A 19,119-nucleotide genomic window follows, 5' to 3' on the forward strand; every position below is an offset into this window, starting at 1 on the left:
ATCCGGATTTGACATCACCCCCCCCCCCCCCCAGCATTCGCCCAGCCACGCCTGCGTTTTCCCTGGAATGCCTGCGTTTTTTCAAACACTCCTTGAAAATGGTCAGTTGCCACCTAGAAACGCCCACTTCATGTCAATCACTCTGCAGCAGCCATTGCGACTGAAATGCATCGCTAGACACTGTGCAAAACTGCATCATTCATTGTGCCAGTACGTCGCGCGTGTGCATTGCGCAGCATACGCATGCGCAGAACTGCCATTTTTTTAGCCTGATCGCTGCACTGCGAACAAATGCAGCTAGCGATCAACTCGGAATGACCACCATTGTACGCGAGTGTTTGAAGTAAAGTTACAGTAACAGCTGTCTCAGGTACATATTTAAGGTGATTCACAAGTAGAAATTATCAAAGGTGTGAAGAGATCACTACATATGCTTTGCCATCATATGGAATGCCCATTTTGCTCTGTATCTGTAAATTATTAATGTGTACAAGCCATAGTCCATAAATAAAGACGTGACAGCTTTGCACAATTCATTCTGTTGTGTGGTGTGGTTGAGATAGGGCTGCAAGCAGGTAAGCGCAAATGTGGAGTAAGATAAATATTTTGCATAATAGTTCAAAACACTGCTCATCTTTATCTAAAAGCATTAGTTATAAGCATACAGAGGTGTTCACAGTCATCAATGCCACCAAAGGGGTCGCACAGAACATTAAATCTCCTCTTAAACAATACTGTATTGGTATTGTCACTGAATAAAAATAATAAGTACAGCAGCTATGGAAGATGTGAAATGATGTTAACATAGAATAAATTTTTTTTTTTACCTGTTGCTGAAAATTTGTTTCTAATTCTTGATATTGAGGTGAATTTGGATCACTTAATTCTTCTGTGAATTGTTGGCTGTTGAGGGTAACCGTGAACTCTACCGTCTGTTGTTTTGGCTGTTCTGGTACTAAATTAGTAACTTCCGTTTCCTATAAGTGAAAGGAAGAAAATCAAAGTTTGGTTAAACTGTTATCCCACTGCTTTTATTATGCTCATTTTCTTCTCATAGCACATTGCTTACTCCTGCATCATTTTCCTACCAAGTGTGCAAATATTAGATTATTTTACTTATTTTATTATTTGTTGCAATGTTTATTTGTGACTATTTTGAAAATTATTCAAAAGTGCAAATACTAATAAAGTACAAACAAGATAAATGTATTTAAGTAGCATTGCAATACTCAACATTCTCCTCTTTTCACATTTTCTGGTGTAATGATGGTTTGATTCTAATTTAGAGGACAACATTAATTTGATTAGTGATGCATGTTCTGGAAAATACTGACTGCTTTACTACTTTTGTTTTCTGAACAGTGCTGTCAGCGCAATGGCTACTATGGGACTCTTACCACATCCTGGCACACACTTCCTTACTGTCTCCCTAGTCCCATTACTCGGCAAGTGAGCATGACATTGGATACACTTTCTCATTGGATACACTCATGCACAATTTCAATACAATTCATGCAAATATAAATGTACTCTTTCACAGTGGCGTAACTAGAGGCTTGGAGGCCCCTAGCAAACACTCAAGGAGGGCCACCCATTTGATTTCTATAAACCCTTAGGACTATATGTTTTATCATACTGTATCTGAATAATTTCTATATCATGCATATTAGAAATATGTGAGGTGGCGTGGCAAGATGGTGTTCAAAGTGCATTGGCTCCACTTACCCAGCTGGTGGCTGGATAGTCATTAATATCAGTGATGGCTTGGACTGGATATATGTGATAGATCCCTGACCCCTGGAATCAGCAGCGCTGTTTTTCACAGCCGTGGCAGCACTCGGACCGCAACACTCAGCTTCAGTTCTACTTTTCCTCTATATGCCCACCCCAGACTCTTAGGTGAATTTAGGGGTCATTATTGGTCTTCCCCTTCACGTTGGAGCATCTCAACTGACAAAGCTGGACCAACCTCATCCCCCTCCACCACCACAATTGACCATTGCCCCTCCTCCCTCATCTGGCCATCAGCCTAGCAGGGCTCTCAAGCAAGTGAGCATGCTGGGCCACCACCCTCCCCACTACACAGCAAGTGACACCACAGGCACATGCCTCACATGCCTACTGAAAAATCCACCACTGCCAAGACTCCCATTTGCTAGTTAAACAAAAATCTGGGAGTGAGCTCATACAGGAAAGAGAATCTGAGTGCTGCTGTGTCTCAAGTGCAGCGGCAGCAGTGAAACATACATCACTGCCAATCCCCGAGCCCATCATATGGTTTTATTACAAGTCACAACTTTAATTGAACTGAATAGTAATTTAATAGTACAGTGTACACAGAAATTAATTGCCAAATCACATACTTAATCTACAGTATTAAGTGACTGATTTCGGGGTGAACTGACATTTGCCAGTCTAGCCACCCTGTAGTTACGCCACTGCTCTAGCTTGGTTATTGGGTGATAAGAGCAGATTGCTGAATGGCCTTCATCTTTAAATTGTCACTGCATTATTTTGGAAATAATTTATACAAGTTTAGTCTCCAATATCCAAAATGCTTGGAACCAGAAGCATTTAGGTATTTTTCCATATTTTGGAAAATTTGCATACCATAATGAGATATTGGGAGTATGGGAACCAAGCCTAGATACAAAATGCATTTACGTTTCCTATTAAATCTTATACACATAGCCTGAAGGTAATTTTGTGCATTAACAAAGTTTGTGTACATTGACCCATCACATCAAAAAGCAATGGTGTCCCTATCTGTGTTGCAGAATATTGTGGATATCAAAATATGGAAAATGCAACCTGCAGCATTAAAGTAAAACAAAGTTCACTAAAGTCACTGATAAATGGATCAAACTTAATGGAAACTACAGTATGTATGAAAAAAGTATATAAAAACAACATATACTCTAATACCCCTTTCAGACCGCCTAAGATGGTTCGCTCCGGTAGCCTGATACGGGAGCTCCCAGGATGCGACCCGCCTCAGGTACCCCACCGCCACTGTCTGCAACCCGGCATATTGCCTGGTTGATGAGATCAGCAGTGACGCGCCTCCTGCCCACACTGTGTGAATGGGAAAAGGGTTACATCGACCCGGCTCCCGGTCACACCACACAGTGAGCCGGGTTGAACATGAGTTCAACCCTGCTTGCTACCAGGGTTGTAATACTGGGATATTTCCTCTGGCACCTTTCGCATATGAACACGGGTAATGCACGCTTATGTGCCAATAACCCGTGTTCAAAGCTGGCAATTTGAAAGGGATATAAGCAAGTAGCCAAATAAGAATGAATAATTATGTCCATATGCTACATCGTGATAATAATGGTCACAAAACAAATACATTAAACAAGAAAAAAAAATCACAGTGCTGTAGTAGGAAATATTCAGAGATTCCATTGAAAACAATAATGAAAGAATATAAAATCTAAACAATCATGTATGAATATAAATTTAAAAACCTATTTATTCAATAAAATAACTGTTTAGCCTAACAAAAATATGTATGCACAAGGAACCTATCAGCATTAAACCACTTTAAATAATACAGATGGTGTTGATTTTATATCACACATATTCACATTTACACATATATTATTGCTTAATGGAACTGGATTTATATATCCTAAATATGCAAAGGGTGGATCAACCACTATAAGCAATGAACTGTTAAAAAAGTCTTCATACAGATTTTACCTCTAACATAATGTTACGTTCACTGTACTTGGTACTCCTGGAACTGGGCGGATGAGCCCCAAGTACAGGAATGTAATGCTGCAATAGATACGGAGCTCGGAAGCACCCCCAAGGATCCCTATTGCTGTTGTCTCACCCTCGTTGTGAGCCTACGCCTGCGTGACTATGGTTTCTTGGTCCCACGGCAGCCGCGTTTGAAGGGCGGATTATGTCTGCCCAACTCCGATGCCCCCCGGTCTTAGTTGGAGACAAGGCGTAGACTGAGATGGGGTGATGACAAGGTGAACCTATAATTAGAGAAGGAAGTACCCAGTTAGGGGTGCTACAGAACTTAAATAAATTATGTGCGGCATAGCCACCAGGATAAACAACAACAAAGGAAATGCTGTCCACACGCCGACACAATACTGTTGTGTACCGGCGGTGACAGCATACGCAGAACCCTCTGCAGAAAATCCAAAGCAAAGGCAACAGGTAGCTACGGCTTAGGCCGAGGGACGCGGCAAAGCTGCTACTCACGAAACCGGTACGAATACTGGCAAAAGCACAGGAACCCCCAAAGTAGCTGACACAGGCTCTCAGGACCGGAGGACAGGCAGAATTCCAAACGACAGACCAGTGGACACCAGGAAGCTAGATACTGGATCAGACACAGGCAAAGCCACAGGACTCCTGGACAGGAATGCTTCTAGGCAGGATACTGGATCAGACACAGGCAAAGCCACAGGACTCCTGGACAGGAATGTTTCAAGGCTGGATACTGGATCAGACACAGGCAAAGCCACAGGACTCCTGGACAGGAATGCTTTAAGGCAGGAAGCAGCTAGACAGAAGCTATCACCGACGTCTGTGTAATGCACTGAGACAGAATATAACAAGGATTTCTTCCAATCACAGCATGGACCCTAATTAATTATGTCATGCAGCTGCCCTGCTGCATGACTCCAAACTGACAGGTGCAATTAACAGACAGGTGAGGCTAAACACATGGAATCAGGCTGCAATTACACAGACTCACCACCGGCGGCCAACAAGAGTCTTTCTAAACCAGAGCAAAGGAAATCCTGGCCTGCAAGAGAACTATAACATAAAATACATGAACAGGAATGAACCACTGCTTGTGGTTCATAACACATCCTTGCTGCAGTCACACTAAACAGCCCTTGAAGTCACGCCATGCAATGGCGGAACTCGGTAGCGGCAACCACATTTTTTACCACGAAAATTCATCTTAGACGTAAAGTAATGTAAAAGGACATACAAGCAGTTTTGCTGATTAAATAGATATGCGGCATGCCTATATTCTGTGTGTAATTGCGGCTCTATCTGCATCCGAAATGACACGTTACAGTGTCTTCCAGAGAATCACTTTAGCAAAGCATTTTGTATGCAAATACAGTTGCAGTCACACACAGAATATACAGATGGAGCCACGATCATCTTGGCTTCTATGCTGCACCTAGGCACACCATAGTTTGTTAGCATAAACCTTTCATCTATTGTTCTCAGCTGCATTACAATAAGAGAGAATAATACAGCAAGGGATTTAATTAGCAGAAGCTGTTCGTCCTATTAAATTACTTTGCATCTAAAATGCATTTTCACGGAAAACAACGCAAAAAAAGATGCTTAGTGCTACCGTGTCACATGGCACTCACACGTTATGTGTAACGCCATTTGTAGCACACGGAGCAAAGTTGTAAGAGGACTTATCTGTACAGACACTATTGGAGGAAATCCAATTGAGGACGAAGAGTGTGAGCTGCCATTGCAGCTGCCTTCAACAGCACTTAGTCTCTCACCCAATGCGGCCTGATCTCATCCTGAATTTGCACATTTTTGCTTGCAGACCTATGAGGCTGTGTGCAGTTTTGTGGGAGTTCAAGCTGCCATAAAGTGCTGCTGTTGCCTGCAATTGGATTACCCCTATGTCTACACTTAACACCTCAATAACATTCAATGTTGCAGATTGCACAGTACACTCTATATGATATACAGTATTGGCTAATCTACAGGGTTGAACTGACCCACAGGGGTACAGGGGAAACCCCAGATGGGCCCCACTGCCTAAGGGCCCACCCCCTCCTCTAGGGATCAGGTTCCAGAATGTACATTTGAATTATACATTATACATATGTTACCTTATGCTGCAGAGGACTATGGTGTATTCTCTAAAGTGCATTGGTGTTATCATTCTGGTAGATCACTAGGAGACCAGACCATGCACTCTCTAAAGGTTAGTCAAGCATTTGTGGTGGATGGCCACATTACTTCTGGAGGCTGGCCACACCCATAAGCATTGATCCCTAACACTGCATTCCCCAGGCGGGCCCTTCATACCCCAGTCAGATACTGCCAATCTACTATAGTACAGTGTGTGCCCCCAATTCATTGTTTGATTAATTGTCCCATTACCCCAATAACAATATATCTTGTCATCATACAGTGGAGAATGTAGTTTGTACGTTAACATGATATACTGTAACATCATACTGGACCGTTGCTAGATTGACACGCCGTTCAGGTTTGTACCTGGATTAAGGGGTCTATTCATGAAGTAGTGAAAAGAGTGGAGAAAAGGACCAGTGGAGTAGTTGCCCATGGCAACTAATCAGCTTTTAAGGAAGCCTTCATCAAGTACATTCTATAAAATGTAAGGGAGATACTGATTGGTTGCCATGGACAACTTCTCCACTTGTCTGTTTCTCCACTCTTTTCACTGCTTCATGAATAGACCCCTTTATATCCATTTGTAACTGCCGCTGGCTCAGTAGTCTCACAGCACAGCAACACCCATTGGCTACTAGTTATTTATTTGAATCAAAAGCATTAATTATGTACTTTTCAGACAAGATATATATTTCCAAACAACTCTGACTTTTGGATTGGCCATGTCATCTACTTACAGTGCAGCATAGATTACATTAACATTTTTATAGTTTATTGCTTATAAGTGATTGCTCAAACCTTTGCATATTTGAGACAGATCCTTTAAGCAAGTATAAACTTTATGTGTAAATATGAATAACTGATATAATTTAACACCATCTTTATTATTTAAGGATATCAGAGGTTTAATGCTCATAGGTTCATTGTGAGTTTGTTTATTTTAGGTTATCTGGTTATTTTATTGGATGAATCATATTTTCTATTCCTAATCATGGCTAATTGTTTACATTGGATATTCATACATTATTACTTTTAATGAAATGTGTAACTGTTTCCTACCACAGCCTGTTATAAATGTTTCTTTTTCTTGTACAACATAAAGGTATCCTTGCATACTGTAACTTTATAATTACATTTGCTATTTATAAAAATACTGTAAAGTTATGACCCCCAGAGACCTGATTTTTATGGTATCTGACTATAGACATGTAAAGTGTTAACCTTTTTCTTATCTTTGAGAAGAACATTTGCCTATAGCTAAATTGTATCATTGTATAAGGTAAAATTCAACATTTTGGGGTCTATTCATGAAGCATGGGTAGAGAATTGAGCCAGTGGAGAAAATGCCCATGGCAACCAATCAACTGCTATGTAAAACTTTATAGCATGTACTTGATAAATGTTACTTCAATGCTGATTGGTTTCCATGGGCAACTTCTCCACTGGTTCACTTCTCCACTCTGTTCACTGTTTCATGAATAGACCCCTGTATCATTTAGATTTCCCCCTGGGTCCGGCTAGTGCAGATGGAAGGCAGTTGGAAGGCAAGTGCTCAAAGGCTGTGATAGCAGGAAATTTGTTTTTCCAACATGGCTGACAATAATAAGATTTTTTTTATGAATTCTCACAAACTGAGTGAATTGCTTGATGTTGGAAGCAGTAACCCAGCATATGCAGCTAGCTTGAGATGTACATACTGTAATAAGATATTTTAGTTTACCTTGTCAAGCTTTCAGTTTTGAAACAAGATTCATTTAAACGTGAATACAAAGAATAAAAAAACAAATTACCCCAAATGTTGCCTAACTATATTAATGAGGCTACCCGCAGATGTGGGGTCTAGGATGATGCATAGGTATGGCTAAATCAGTTAAGCGTAGTGACTCACGCCAGACCTAAAATAATAAAACATATTATGCATTATGCATTATGCCATGAATCATCACAACTGGCCTGGGTATCAGAGACAAGTCAAGGACCTTGTTTATAAAATGTAATCACTGCTTTAGATCTCTCTAGATCTGCCCCTGGTTCTAGTTATTCATTAAACACTGGTAAGTCACTATGGAGGTGACTCAGAGATGGACATAGTTCACTGGGCCCAGGAAATCTGCATAGGAAGACAAAGACCTTAGCCCCATTTTGTAGAACTGTCCCAGTCACTGACCTCGCTCCATGTCACTCATTCTTCAGCTTGGGGACACTGAGAGTGACAATGCAAGACCCATTCTGCACATGTGCACTGCACCCACAATCGTAGTTTGCGTACAAATATGAATCAGGCCCTACAGTATGTCAACCCATATGTTACAGTGCCATAACTAGGATCAATTATAAGGCTGTCATTTCAAGTTCAAGGAAAATCGAAATATTTACTGACTATAATTGTTATAGAGTCAGGGAAAGGGGGTGTTGGGAAAAATGGTCCAAGAGCACAAGGGTTTGTATGAGATATATGTACCAGAGAAATAGGCTAATCCATGTTCCAAAATAATTTGCAACATCTAAAAGGTATTGGTTTATGAACTTGGTGGAGGTGCACCCTGAGAGTATAAGTACAATTGTAGCCAATAGAGAAAGAAAAGACTCTCTTTTTGGGGCACTCTGCCTATTAATAAAATATAACAAATTACGCAGCACAGTAGCGCCACTACACCTTGTAGAGCCCCCTTTTTACACATTACGGCAGACAGAGTCCATCTTTTTACACATTATGGTGGACAGATTCCCCTTTTTACACATTACGACAGGCAGAGTCCACTTTTTACACTTTACGGCAGACAGCGTCCCCTTTTTTACACATTACGACAGGCAGAGTCCCCTTTTTATACATTACGGCAGAGAGAGTCCCCTTTTTACACATTAAGGCAGACAGAGTTCATCTTTTACACATTACAGCAGACACCGTCCCCTTTTACACATTACGACAGGCAGAGTACATCTTTTACACATTACCGCAGACAGCGTCCCATTTTTACACATTACCACAGATAGAATCGACCTTTTACACATTACGCAGACAGCATCCCCTTTTTACACATTACTACAGACAGCATCCCCTTTTTACACATTACGGCAGACAGAGTCCCCTTTTTACACATTACGGCAGACAGCATCCCCTTTTTACACATAACGGCAGACAGCGTCCCCTTTTTTTACACATTGCGGCAGACAGAGTCCCATTTTTACACATTACGATGGACAGTGTCCCCTTTTTACACATTATGGCGGACAGAGTCCCCTTTTTACACATTGCGGTAGATAGAGTCCACTTTTTACATATTGCGGCAGAGTCCCCTTTTTTACACATTGCGGAAGACAGTGTCCCCTTTTTTACACATTGTGGCAGACAGCATCCCCTTTTTTACACATTACGGAAGACAGAGTCTCCTTTTTTACACATTGCGGCAGACAGCGTCCCCTTTTTTACACATTGCGGAAGACAGAGTCCCCTTTTTACACATTATGGCAGACAGCATCCCCTTTTTTACATATTGCGGCAGACAGCATCCCTTTTTACACATTACGGCAGACAGCATCCCATTTTTACACATTGTGGCAGACAGCGTCCCCTTTTTACACGTTACCACAGATAGAATTGACCTTTTACACATTACACAGACAGCATCCCCTTTTTACACATTACTGCAGACAGCGTCCCCTTTTTACACATTATGGCAGACAGCATCCCCTTTTTTACATTTTGCGGCAGACAGCTTCCCTTTTTACACATTACGGCAGACAGCGTCCCATTTTTACACATTGCGGCAGACAGCGTCCCCTTTTTACACGTTATGGCAGCCAGTCCCCCTTTTTACAGACAGACAGAGAGATAGAAAGAATAGATGATATTTACTCTCTCCCCGCTGGCTCAGGCAGTCAGGCTCCTCGGTGCAGCTGCTCAGCTGCTGGCATATCCCGGGCAGGTGAGGAGGAGGAGGAGGGAGGGGGACTCGGGAGCCACAGCAGCACACTGTAATTGGTGGCGGCGTCGCTGCAGCTGTCCCTCTCCTTCCACATTGGCTGGCCACAGCCGCTGTGAATGCTGGGATGAGGGAAGCGCATCACAGCATTCACAGTGGTGTCAGTCAGCATATGTGGAAGGAGAAGGATGCTGCTGCTGCTCCCGAGTCCCCCTCCTGAGTCCTCCTTCTCCCCTGCTACCGTAGCTGCTGCTCCTCACCTCGCATACAAAGGCAGATTGTAATGAGTCAGTTTGACTCATTATAATGCGGCCAGTTGCGCCCTCAGGACGACTGCGCTGTATGCCAGGCACACCTGACTCACACGTAGTTACGGCCCTGGTAATTCCTATGATGAATCCCTTTTGGCCTAATACATAATACACAGCAAGAAAAATTAATTTAAACAATTGTAACAGCAGAACTGAATACGCTGTTGTGCTAGCACCTCATTGTCTCAGGTACAAAATAGATTCAAACAGTTATGAGTATATATGTTAGATTAAAGATTTTTGGAAAATCCAGAGCCCCTACTTGATTTGTGGATCAGTCATTTGTACGTAGCATAGGCGTGCACACGGGGGGTGCCTGGTGTGCACAGGCACCCCCTAATGTCTGGCACACCTGTTGCTGCTGCCGCCGATTCCCGTCTCAGTCTGACACTGAACTTGAAGGGAGGAGAGCACTGCGTGCATCTCTCGTGCCCCTCACTGTGTGTCCCCATCTCCGGCAGTCATTCACAATGTCACTCGGCTTTCAGCCAATCAGAGCTCACGGACCGGCTCTTGATTGGCTGCCGCCCCGTGAGCTTTGATTGGCTCACATGCCGGCGCCATATTTCAAATGGCCACTGGAGACAGCCAGGAACTCAGTGAAGTGAGGTACAGGAGAGAGGCCCGCTGCGCTCTCCTCCCCTCAGCGGCAGAGACGGAAATGGCAGCACTGGCAACAGAGGAGGGTGAACACAAATGCGGGCATATGTATCTGGCAACACTGAGGGCATATGTATCTGGCACCACTGGGGGCATATGTATCTGGCACCACTGGGGCATTTATGTATCTGGCACCACTGGGGGCATTTATGTATCTGGCACCGCTGGGGGCATATGTATCTGGAACCACTGGGGGCTTATGTATCTGGCACCGCTGGGGGCATTCATGTATCTGGCACCACTGGGGGCATACATATCTGGCACCGCTGGGGGAATTTGTGTATCTAGCACCTCTGGGGGCATGTGTGTATCTGGCACTGCTTGGGGCAATTGTGTATCTGGCACCGCTGGGGGTAAGTGTGTTTCTGGCACAGCTGGGGGCAAGTGTGTATCTGGCAGTGCTTGGGTCAAGTGTGTATCTGGCACCGCTGGGGATACTGAGAAAGGTGCACCGCTGGATATTGCTTTGAAGGCCAATAGGCGGTGCTAGGCACGCCCAATAGGTGGTGCTAGACACTCCCAGTAGGTGGGGCCAAACACACCCCTCCGACGGTGCACCCCGTAATAAAATGTTCTGTGCACGCCTATGAGGACGACTGAGTGAGCGTTCTACTGTGTGACAAATTAGAGGGCAGAAATAACAAAAGCAGAGTTTCTGCTTTTAAATCAATGTTCCCTAATAGTCTTGATGTATGAAACAGCGCAGGACTGACTATGGGAGGTGGATCTAATTGAGTACTCGATAAGAGAATTAGCTGAAAAAAGTGGCAAACGTGCAGCCCCAGAGTTTGTAACTGATTGCTATTTCCAGTTGTGTGTCGAAAAAAATTGCCACAGTGAACAATTGTTGAATACATTGTTGCCAACTCATTTAAGGTGTTTAAACTCCTCTTGGTGTGTTACAAATCAGTACCAACCTCTGACAGATACTGTTTGACAATTTTGTCAGTTGAAAAGCGATCACCTTTTGTATGTATCTTGTTTTGTGTTGATTTGTGGTACTCTGTCTTTCTCAGCAAAACAAGCTGAGTGAATATGTCAACTTTGTTGATTGTTTATCCATACACAGCATAAAAATTCAGTGTCGTCAAGGGACGGTATTATGCATTAGTATTTTATGGATTAACATTCACCCATTGATTGGTGAAATTATATATACAGTATGCGAATATATTCAAATATTTTTACTGTGAGCACTAACACTTCACCCACATGTCTTCCTACACTGGTGGTTTTAACCCTTTGGTTACATTTTTCTACTCAAATTTTAGATTACTGTAACTCATTAAAAGTTATATTTTATTAATAAGCAGAGTGCCCCAAAAAGAGTCTTTTCTTTTCTTTCTCTATCTGCTATGATTATAATTGTTGTTAGTATTTGTTTATTTTTATAATTGTTTTAAAATAATTCATAATGAATAGTCTAAATTTTTATTATCTTTATTTAATCCATCCATCAATCAATCAATCAATCAATCAATCAATCAATCCCATTATGATGACTCAATTAGGAGTATTATCAAACATCTGTTAACGACTCTTCATTAAAACATTGTTACACTAAAATATCTTACATATATATCTTATTGAAAACTAAATTATATACCTTTAGTTGATGCTTGGTGTCATTGATGATTTCATTGAAGAGAGTATCATTTGAAGTAACAAGGGAAGCTGATATAGAATTAGGAAGACCTGCCAGTTAAAAGAAATGAAGTCATTTAGACAGTATACAGTATCACTTGTAACCTTTTTGGCAATTTTAAGAAATGTAATAAAACTATATTAAAAATTATGCCTTTCAAGTTTCTTTTGTCCTTTTTGTTATTATGTGACCAAAGCATCCTTTATATTTCATTATTTTATGCGTATATCCCCAAGCTGTTCCATGATCTCTGCCTGGGATTTTCTTCTTTGTAGTTATTTTGTAATATTATTTGTACAATAGAATATTGCTACACTTTGTTCAGTCTTCTCCATGATTGGAATTTACAAAATTCTCAACAGTAATCTACTGGCATTCACTATTTATGTAACCACCTTTGGGATCTTCACTGCTTGTACATGGACGATATTTCTATCTTAACTAATCCTAAAAAGGTGATATGTAGTAAGAAACATTTTGGTAGTTTAAGGTTACTTAAAGGAAAACTCTATTCAAAATCATTTTTTTCCTCTTACAGAACAGTATGTGTGTGGTGCAGTACAGTATATTCTAAAGATACTCTTACCAGGGGATCAGTACAAAATCCCGCTGGACGGGATCCAGGTGGTCGGAATACCGATACTGGAATCCCGACCAGCACAATCCCGACAGGGGGGCAAGCGCAAAGCAGCCCCTTGCGGGCTCACTGCGCTCGCCACGCTGCAGGCATGGTGCCTCGCTACGCTTGGCACACTAATTTATTCTCCCTCTATGGGGAGGTAGAATATGTTGGGATTGTGCCGGTCGGGATTCCGGTGTTGGTATTCTGACCGCCGGGATTCCGTCAGGCGGGAAGTTGACCGCATCCCCTTACCAGGGTTGTATCAGTCCCAGTTCTGTTCACTGCAATTATTATTTTTTTACTTGAAATAGCAGTACTGAACTGGACAGCTGGCACACCATATGTGTTGCCAGTAGAGATCTGTTCAGCCTCACAGGTTAATCCTTCATGATGGTTTTGAGGTATGAAAATGTGGAACCTGTCCTCTCTGCTAAATAACAGTTACATTCCCTATAAACTATAACATGCAATACTCAAGTAACTTATTTCCAGTAGTCATCACCCACCAAGGTGTCATATGGAGGTGTAGAGGTGGCGGCATCCAAAAGTGGATAAATACTTTAACCATATGAAATTGACATATTAGTCATACAAAGATGTGGCCACATATAAAACCATGACAGTGTTGTTTTATAGTTCGTAGTAAAACAATTTCCTAATTTGAAAATAGAACAGAAGAGCACAAACTGCTGGTTGTAGTTGTAGAGATTTGTGATTCTGTTCTTTAACAATCCGAACCCACCCAAATTTTGTGGATCCAAACTGAACCGAGCCCTGGTTCAGATTTCCTCAGGAAATCCAAACCAAAACGATTCCCGGTTCAAATCTTCCTGTGGTTCGAAATTCAGATTTTAAATCTGAATTTCGGGTTTTGGATTGCAAAAATGACATGATTTTAGCTGTTTGAATCTATTTTCAAGAAATCCAAAACCCAAGATTCAGATTTGAAATCCAAATTCCAAACCAAAACACTTGAGGGTGGTTGTGCAAAAACAAAATCAAACACACAATGATGAAATAAGAACCACAACTAGACCCAAAACACAAGACTTTATGAACATCTCTTGTTGTCTCCACATATTACAGGAGTCTACTGTAACAAAGTCTGTTTACAGTATGAGCGTTGTCAAAATACTGATATCTAGGTGAAGAAGTCCTTCAATCATTTCTTTAGCTTCTAATTTATTACTTCAAATTTCTATACATGTAAAATAATATATGGTATCAAATGCCTCAGATTTTTTTGTAATTTTACAGATTTTTTTAAGAGGATAAAACACATTTGTAGTTGTCTGTTTGGCTCATGGGTGCTAAGTTTAGAATACTATTGGTAACAGTAAGTACAGTAGTAGCTATTGTCTAATCATGAAAACTGGTACATTTAGTAAGGTTACTTACCAGTTGTAGACACAAGAGGGTCCTCAATAATTACTGGAGACAAAGTGACTTCTGCAGAAATCTCATGTGTCCTAGATAATAAATAATGTTAGTCAGTAGAGGAAACCCTAATATAACCAGATGTGGGGTCTCTAATCTATTATAAGTGAAAAAACACATAACTGGCAAAGACGTGCTACTTTCTCACATGTGCAATGTTTAGCTATCCACATTAAAGCAAGAATTTTTGCAATTCATTTCTTAATGTTGGTTATGAGACATGGTTGAAGGTGCCCTTTGGAGTCAGGTCATGCCCGTGATGCATTTAGAACAACACCTTTCACATAAATACAATTTCAGAATTTTGTCTGCTAAATTACTGATCAGTTTAGACCAATTTACTCATTTACAGTGATCATGAGACTGAGAGGACATCATGACTCTTTGTTACATGTGTTTTTTTTATTTTTATAAAGCCATTGTTGTACATTGAACAAAGTACCCATAGAAATGTACTACTGTGGAACAGAAAGTGCACAATGCTTGATCTCTACTAACTTAGGCCCTCATTCCGAGTTGATCGCTCGCTAGCTATTTTTGCAGAGCGGCGATCAGATAGTCGCCACCCACGGGGGAGTGTATTTTCGCTTTGCAAGTGTGCGAACGCTTGTGCAGCCGAGTGGGATGAAAAAGTTTCTTTCAGTTTCTGAGTAGGTCTGAACTTACTCAGCCCTTGTGATCACTTTAGCCTGTCCGGTCCCGGAATTGACATCAGACACCCGCCCTGCAAATGCTTGTACACGCCTGCATTTTCCCTACCACTCCCAAAAAATGGTCAGTTGACACCCATAAATGCCCTCTTCCTGTCAATCTCCTTGCGAACGGTTGTGCAAATGGATTCCTTGCTAGAAGCCTTGCACAGCAACGATGCTGTTTGTACCCGTACGACGCGTGTGTGCGCATTGTGGTGCATACGCATGTGCAGTAGTAACCTGATCATTGCGCTGCGAAAATCAGCAGCGTGCGATCAACTTGGAATGACCCCCTTAGAGCTAAAACCAAGTTCTTTGGTGTTGTGGCAATGGCTGTGCAATGCTATGCTTACCATGTAATGCCTCTAAAATTACTGTACACCATTTACCGTATCAGTAATGGATGCAAATTGAAGTCTGATGTGCAAAACAAGCCACCATCTTGTTCCCAAAATATATGCACTTTGGCAGAGTTGGGGGCACAGTTGTGCAAATAGAGGTATAGTACACTCCCAGAGATAACTTTGTGCAGCAATATTAACTTCAATTTTATCATTACTAAGTGTTAACAAAAGGGAAGCATTCAGCAACCCGGCTGTTGAGATGTCGGTGATCATGTGAAGACCGGCGCTGGATCACCAACAGCAGACATCCTGAAGGGTTGGGTGGGGTGGTGGTGGTGGGGGGGGTTTAGGGTCAGGCACTAGGAGGGGTGGTTATCCCTAATCACCACTCCCCGGGAGTTAGCCGTGGCCAACACCCCCCGAGGGTTAGTATAGGGGATGGGGCCGGGTGGAAATACTAACCCCCTGCAATATTAGAATCTTCAGTGGATCCCGTGGTCGATCATGTGACTGCCGGCATCCTGACCTAGGGATTTCGTATGTATTCCTAACAATATATATTCAGTACTATGTACAGTTTTATATTGCCTAAAACCGTCCTAGTGAAACTCTGTATGGCACATTATAGGCACACATGACACCTGCTGCCTGTGACCATTTTCTGAAGTTTGCCTTTAAATAGAGAAAATAACAGTTATATAAATATATCTGTTATGATTAACATTTTACAGGTTGAGTATCCCATATCCAAATATTCCGAAATACGGAATATTCCGAAATACGGAATTTTTTGAGTGAGAGTGAGATAGTGAAACCTTTGTTTTTTGATGGCTCAATGTACACAAACTTTGTTTAATACACAAAGTTATTAAAAATATTGTATTAAATGACCTTCAGGCTGTGTGTATAAGGTATATGTGAAACATAAATGAATTGTGTAAATGTACACACACTTTGTTTAATGCACAAAGTTATAAAAATATTGGCTAAAATTACCTTCAGGCTGTGTGTATAAGGTGTATATGTAACATAAATGCATCCTGTGCTTAGATTTAGGTCCCATCATCATAATATCTCATTATGGTATGCAATTATTCCAAAATACGGAAAAATCCGATATCCAAAATACCTCTGGTCCCAAGCATTTTGGATAAGGGATACTCAACCTGTATAATCATATATCTTCAAAAATATAATGGACAGAAATAATATATATTAATGTTATATTAATGTACCTATTACTGTAGCTGTGTTTTTGTATTTTGTTTTTTTAATCTGCCCCTTGCTGTTATTATTATTATTATTATTATTAGCCTTTATTTATATGGCGCCACAAGGGATCTGCCTCGCCCATTACACAGTACATAATAAAATGAGCAAACAAGAAAACAGCACTTACAGTACAATACAATATAGGATAGGTATAGAAAACCCGGGGTTAGGTGCCATCAAAGGGAGTAAGGAGTATAAGATACAATCTAAAAGAAGTGCAAGATACAGTATGTAGATCAGGGATGGGGAACCTCAGGCCCACAGGCCGTATAAGGCCCGCAGAGCCACTTGATTCGGCCCGGCCAGGCTCACCTAACCGAGGGAGATGCCGGGCGCCCGCTGAGATTTTGTTACTAGCGGGCGCCCGGCTTCTTCCCCTCAGCAGCAGCAGCAGGAAGCAGGAGCTCACTCCTGAGCTCCAGCTTCTGGCTCTGGCAGTGTGCGTGTGCGGCTGTGCGGTGCTATGGGAGTGATGTCATGACGTCTCTCCCATAGTTCTGAGGAGCGGGCGGCCAGTCAGAGGGCAATGGTCCAGAAGCAGGAGCGGGGCTGGTGGGTATTGTTTTTTTTCTTTTAATGTGTGTGTGTGTGTGTGTGTGTGTGCAAGTGGCGCTACTAGAGGGCATATCTAATGGGGCATATTTAATGGGGCATAACAACTGACTGGGGGCATATCTAATGGGGCATAACAACTGACTGGGGGCATATCTAATGAGGCATAATAAGTAACTGGGAGCATATCTACTGGGGCATAATGACTGACTCGGGGTATATCTATTGGGGCATAATGACTGACTGGGGGTATATCTACTGGGGGCATAACTTCTGACTGGGGGCATAACTACTGGGGGCAGGCTAATTTTTAAGTTGATAATTTTTGAATGGCCCCCAAAGTATATTATAAATATCCAAATGGCCCTTGGTAGAAAAAAGGTTTGGTTCCCCACCAATGATGTAGATGGAAGCAAACAGATCTGGCAGACGCTTTAGAAATCTGAATCTGCTTTTTAAGATAATTTATTACTTTGCTGCTAACAAAGGTCAACAACCAAAATGCTTATCTGATCTTTTAAGTTAAGTTAACACTTTGACTTTATGAGCTATTCATTAACAGAACAAAGAAATTTCATACAAAAATGGTTAATATCCAGAAATGTTCTCTACTACTCTCAAATCCTTTATTTTACTTTCTAAATAATGATGGTTTAGTATTGTTACATTGGAGTGTATTTATATTCCATAGGGGCAAAATCATGTCTAGGTTTTAACAGTTTTAGAAATCCCACTTTCTGCATATTTTAAATAATAGAGAGGAATCATTTCAAATGTAATCAACATTGTGCAGGTCATGGAAAATACAACATCTGCTGAGAAATGAATCAATACCATTCTTTCAACACAATTTCAAAATTATACAGGTATTATATCACATACCTAACTTTCTGTTCCTGTATAATTCACTTTACTTTGTTGTTTATTTGTTATAAGAATCTACAATTTTAAATAAGCTTGTAATGTAATAATAGACTCCTGATATTCTCAGACTCCGAATCACACATCCAATGGGTCAGGGTTTATGCCCCACTTCTGCCTAACTGCAACCAGTCTTGTTCTGCAATGAATGCCGTTAGATGACCCCATCATGGTTATCAAAAATGTCTTCCCTCAAATATTACATGACACCATATCATCATGCAAGCATGTGTCCATAAATGTTAAAATGTCTGAAAAAAAAATGAAGTAGGACTAAGTTGGGGCAAAAAAGCAATATTTGTGGGCACCATTTTCAATGCTTTTTATTTGAGCTCCACTGAGTAGCAGCAGATGTGAACAATTAATATTCCCTAGCTGCACCAAGGGAACCCCATAATGGGCTGTAGTGATACTAAATTGTAATATCTAATACTTTATATTGCTACTGTATGTGATGCCAAGTATGCATTGAAGGAACAAATTTTGCACTGGGATCCTAAGAAGTTCCAGTTAAAGCAAACTAAATGGCAAGATAGCTAAATACAGTTTGATGACTGGAACCAAGTGTGACATACACTACTCTGGTGTTTCCCAACTCCAGTCCTCAACAAACCTCAACAATCCATGTTTTCAAGATTTCTGTAGTTATGTGAAGGTTGCTATTTGGAGATAGTAGACAGAGTTTCATCGGATCTTGCAGATTCCTTTCACTGCAACATCATTTGTGCCATGTAGGCACGTTTTGTAGAGGAAATGTATTAAATGCATAAATATGTGCATATAAACCAGAGCAAATAACATAATATTTTTTTTAAAAAAGCTCTGACACACTGACTGTCTTACAGTATGTATGTATGTCACTT

At 41.2% G+C, this 19,119-nt stretch overlaps 1 protein-coding gene across 1 annotated transcript in view; it reads right to left on the reverse strand.

Moving 5' to 3' along the window:
• The window catches only part of IMPG1 (interphotoreceptor matrix proteoglycan 1), a 511,490-nt gene that overhangs the window by 346,931 nt on the left and 145,440 nt on the right, over positions 1-19,119 (reverse strand). Inside the window, exons 5-7 of the mRNA XM_063916848.1 lie at positions 14,437-14,507; positions 12,378-12,466; positions 828-977 (exon numbers count right to left, since the gene is read on the reverse strand). Of these exons, the coding sequence (XP_063772918.1) occupies positions 828-977; positions 12,378-12,466; positions 14,437-14,507 (310 nt within the window). The remainder of the gene's footprint in view (positions 1-827; positions 978-12,377; positions 12,467-14,436; positions 14,508-19,119) is intronic.

The sequence above is a fragment of the Pseudophryne corroboree genome, chromosome 4 (assembly GCF_028390025.1).
Source record: "Pseudophryne corroboree isolate aPseCor3 chromosome 4, aPseCor3.hap2, whole genome shotgun sequence".
NCBI lineage: Eukaryota > Metazoa > Chordata > Amphibia > Anura > Myobatrachidae > Pseudophryne > Pseudophryne corroboree.